The sequence below is a fragment of the Colobus angolensis genome, unplaced genomic scaffold (genome assembly GCF_000951035.1).
Source record: "Colobus angolensis palliatus isolate OR3802 unplaced genomic scaffold, Cang.pa_1.0 Scaffold66, whole genome shotgun sequence".
NCBI classification, from domain to species: Eukaryota; Metazoa; Chordata; class Mammalia; order Primates; family Cercopithecidae; genus Colobus; species Colobus angolensis.
Genome location: NW_012120265.1, coordinates 1,019,168 through 1,023,736, shown reverse-complemented (window position 1 = coordinate 1,023,736; position 4,569 = coordinate 1,019,168). Strand labels below are relative to the sequence as shown.

At 51.0% G+C, this 4,569-nt stretch overlaps 1 protein-coding gene across 1 annotated transcript in view; it reads right to left on the bottom strand.

Moving 5' to 3' along the window:
* The window catches only part of MYO9B (myosin IXB), a 119,482-nt gene that overhangs the window by 63,975 nt on the left and 50,938 nt on the right, over window positions 1-4,569 (bottom strand). The window contains exons 4-6 of the mRNA XM_011925897.1: window positions 4,209-4,308; window positions 3,860-3,960; window positions 1,208-1,337 (exon numbers count right to left, since the gene is read on the bottom strand). Of these exons, the coding sequence (XP_011781287.1) occupies window positions 1,208-1,337; window positions 3,860-3,960; window positions 4,209-4,308 (331 nt within the window). The remainder of the gene's footprint in view (window positions 1-1,207; window positions 1,338-3,859; window positions 3,961-4,208; window positions 4,309-4,569) is intronic.

The following is a 4,569-nucleotide window of genomic DNA, read 5'->3' as shown; positions in this document are numbered from 1 at the left end:
GGGCCTGATGTTCTCGAACTGGTCTTGAACTCCTGACCTCAGATGATCCACCTGCCTCAGCCTCCCAAAGTGCTGGGATTACAGGCGTGAGCCATCGTGCCCGGCAGGCAGGGGCTTTCTCTGAATATCCCAGCAGATGCTCACATACCCCCAAGAACTCCACAGAAGCTGGGGCTCCTGTACCAATAATGGAACGCTAAGCATAAATGGATTAAAAAACAAAAGACTGGGGTAGGGTTCCTCGGCCTCACTGCCTTTTGCACTTGGGGCTGGATAATTCTCTGCCGGGGGGGCTGTCCTGTGCACTGCGGGCTGTTGAGCAGCATCCATGGCCTCTACCTAGCAGATGCCAGGAGCAACCCAGAGTATGGCAACCAGAAAGGTCTCCAGACATTGCCCAGCGTGTCCTGGGGGCACAATTGCCCCTGGCTGAGAACCAGTGGAGGAGGAAGGGATGGCAGGTCCAATGAGAAAATGATCAAACCAGAATTTTTTGTTTTTTAAGAGACAGGGCCTTACTCTGTCACTCACCCCAGCTGGAGTGCAGTGGCACGATCACAGCTCACTGCAGCAATGAACTCCTAGGCTCAAGTAATCTTCCTGCCTTGGCCCCCTGGGTAGCTGGGATTATAGGGGCACACCATCAACACCTGCACGCAGCCCCAAGCTGTAGTTTTTTTCTTTGAGACAGAGTGTCGCTCTGTCGCCCAGATTGGAGTGCAGTGGCGCAATCTTGGCTCACTGCAGCCTCTGCCTCCCAGGTTCAAGTGATTCTCGTGCCTCTGCCTCCTGAGTACCTTAGACTATAGGCACGTACCACCATGCCTGGCTAATTTCTTTTTGTATTTTTAGTAGAGATGGGGTTTCACCATGTTAGCCAATCTGGTCTTGAACTCCCAACCTCAGTTGATCCTCCCACCTCGGCCTCCCAAAGTGTGGGACTACAGGTGTGAGCCATCGCACCTGGCCCCTGAGCTGTAGTTTCAGAGAGGGTTTCACTTGAGGGTGGGAGGAGGAGATGCCCCCGTCCACAGAGCTCATCAGAAATGAGGAAGCAACACTGTAGAGATGATAGCGGAAGACGTTTAAGGTCCTGGTTGATGAAACCTCAGCCTACATAGGAAGTTCTGGGTATGGTCCCTCATATTGAGAGATAGCCAGCGGCCCTGAGTCAGGCCTGAGGAGGGACAGAGATGGCGATCAGTACCTTCAGAAGCTGCGACAGGGTGTCCAGCACCTCGGGCGGCCCGACCTCCAACCCTTCCTCTCGGCCTGTAGCTCTCTTCTTGTAAGTGACGTTGCCTAGGTACAGGATGGCCGAGAGGACGGCAAAAATCCTGGGAAAGAAAAGGCACTCACATTTGGGCAGTTTCTACATTCCCAAGACATCAGATACTTTCAGGGAACTGGGCTGAATCCATAAAACCAGCAAATTTTGTTCAGAACGCAGGAAGTTGGAAAAATATCTAAGGCCTCTGTTGAAGACTGCCTCTGTGGAATGTGACTTTGCAGACAGTTACCTTTTTCCTGAGATTTGATCTGGCTCCGTCGCCCAGGTTGGAGTGCAGTGACACAATCATAGCTCCAACTCCTGGGCTCCAGTGATTCTACTGCCTCAGCCTCCTGAGTAGCTGGTACTACAGGCCACCACATTTGGCTAATTTAAAAACATATTTTTAAAGGGACGGAGTCCTGCTATGTTGCCCAGGCTGGTCTCAAACTCCTGGTCTCAAGTGATCCTCCTGCCTTGGCCTCCTGAACACCCGGGATTACTGGCATGAGCCACTGCACCTGGCTAGACAGCTATTTTCTCTTTTTATGAAACGGTCTCACTCTGTCACCCAGGCCGGAGTGCAGTGGCACAATCACGGCTCACTGCAGCCTCAACCTCCCTTGGCTCAGGTGAGCCTCCTACCTTAGCCTCTTGGGTAGCTGGAACTATAGGTTTGCACCACCATGCCTGGCTAGTGAAACTGTTTTTTTTTTTAAAAAAAAATGTGTACAGATCCCTCTAACTAGCCTCCAGACCAAGAAATAAAACATTCCAAGTCCTGGATCCTGGAGCCCCCCAACCCCAGAGGAACCACTGTCCTGATGTCTAATGCTGTCTGTGAACTTGATGGGATGTCTGGCCAGTCACTGGCTATGTTGTCCAGGCTAGAGTCCACTGGCTATTCAGAGGTGCTACCTTTTTTTTTTTTTTGAGACAGAGTTTTGCTCTGTCGCCCAGGCTGGAGAGCATTGGCACAATCTCGGCTCATGGCTGCCTCTGCCTTCCGTGTTTAAGTGATTCTCGTGCCTCAGCCTCCTGAGTAGCTGGGATTACAGGCGTGTACCATCATGCCCGGCTAATTTTTGTGTTTTTGTAGAGACCGAGTTTCACCATGTTGGCCAGGCTGGTCTTGAACTCCTGACCTCAGATGATCCACCTGCCTCAGCCTCCCAAAGTGCTGGGATTACAGGCGTGAGCCACCATGCCTGGTTTATTTTGCTTTTTTTTTTTTTTGAGACAGGGTTTTGCTCTGTCGCCCAGGCTGGAGAGCATTGGGGCAATCATGGCTCACTGCAGCCTTCACCTCCCAGGCTCAAGTGATCCTCCCACCTCAGCCTCCCAAGTAGCTGGGACTACAGGTATGTGCCACCATGCCTGGATAATTAAAAAAAAAAAAAAAATAGATGGGGTCTTGCTGTTACCCAGGTTGGTCCCAAACTCCTGGTCTCAAGCGATCTTCCTGCCTTGGCCTCCCAAACAGCTGGGATAACAGGCGTGAGCCACCATGCCTGGTTTAAAAAAATTTAAATTGCTGGGTGCGGTGGCTTGTGCTTATAATTCCAGCATGCTGGGAGGCTTATGCAGGTGGATGGCTTGAGCCCAGGAATTCAAAATTAGCCTGGGCAACATGAGGAAACCCTGTCTCTACAAAAAATCGTCCGGGTGTGGTGGCATGCGCCTGTAGTCCCAGCTACCTGGCAGGCTGAGGTGGGAGGATCACCTGAACCAGGGGAGGTCAAAGCTGCAGTGAGCCATGATCTCACCACTTCACTCCAGCTTAGGTGAAAGAGTGAGACCCCACCTAAAAAAAAAAAAATTAAACTGTAGTAACATAAGCATAATATGAAATTCACTACCTTAACTTCTTTGATTTTTAGAGACAGGGTCTTGCTCTGTTGCCTGGGCTGAAATGAAGTGGTACAATCCTAGCTCACAGCCTTGAACTCCTGGCTTTAAGTGATCCTGTTGCCTTGGCCTTCCAAAGCACTGTGATTACATGTGTGAACAACCGCACCCAGTATTCTTTAAACTATTTTTGTTTTTGAGACTGGGTCTCGCTTTGTCACCTAGAGTGGCGTGATTAGTTCAGTGGCGTGATCATGGCTCACTGCAGCCTCTTCCTCCCTGGCCCAAGTGATCCTCCCACCTCAGCGTCACAAGTAGCTGGGACCACATGTGTGTACTACCATGCCTGACTAATTTTATTTATTTTTTGTAGAGATGGGGTTTCACCATGTTGCCCAGGCTGGTCTTGAACTCCTGGGCCCATGCAATCCTCCACCCTGGCCTCCCAAAGTGCTGGGATTACAGGCGTGAGTGAGCCACCTGGCGCCTGGCCAAACCATTTTTAAGGGTACAGTTCGGCAGTGTTGAGTATGTTCACGTTACCTTTAATTGGCATCGCCTAATGACCAATGGCTTCTCATGTGCTCACTGCTATCGGGCCACACTCCCTATGGCAGCTCTGTTCAGGACACTGCCTGCCCGTTTTCACTGGGTTGCAGGTTAGACCTCAGAGTGACTGGTAAGGGACATGTGCGCCCCCTGTACGCTCTGAGGGACGGTCCCCGGGGCCCACACGCTTACTGCTTCTTGGTGGCGGGGAGGAAGCCCACCATCTCCATGGCCTGCTTGAGCCTCTCAAAGTCATGCTTCAGGTCCTCCCCATCTTCAATCTTCAAGTTATGCTGGAAAACAAAGGCGTCGGTACTTTGGGCATTCCTGGGCCGGCGAGGGTGGCGTGCCAGAGTGATTTTGGCTGGAGCTAGTGGGGCAGGGCCCCAGGACCAGGGGAATGAATGGGTTCTTTTAATGCTGCCTTCTGGGAGCGGGTTTGGGGGCCAGGGCAGGCTGCCTCTGACTTCCCGGCTGTGCATAAACAGCTTGAAGCCGGGAACAGAGGTGGTGTTTGTGACTGGGGCTTGAGGCTGTTTACCTGGTTGAGGTAGAAATAATCTTCAGGCTGCTTGAGCTGAAATTCTCGGCGCTCTTCCTCGCTGACCCCGAGTAACAAGTAATAAAACACGTGGTAGTTCCTACCGGTCAAAATTGGGAGGAACACAGTTGTTTTTGGAGGCCAAGCAGTAACTACTCTGCAAACCACTACTAACACGGCTTTGGAGAGCGCACCTCAAATATGTACAAATTCAAAACCGTAAGTCAGTTCTTATGTCTTAAAAAAACACAAAGAAACAAATGAGCATCCTGAGCAAATAGACTTCCGGAGGATTGGAGGTGGGTGGGTGTACAGCTCACTTACTTGTCAATCGGAAATATTTCTTTTTTTTTTTTTTTTT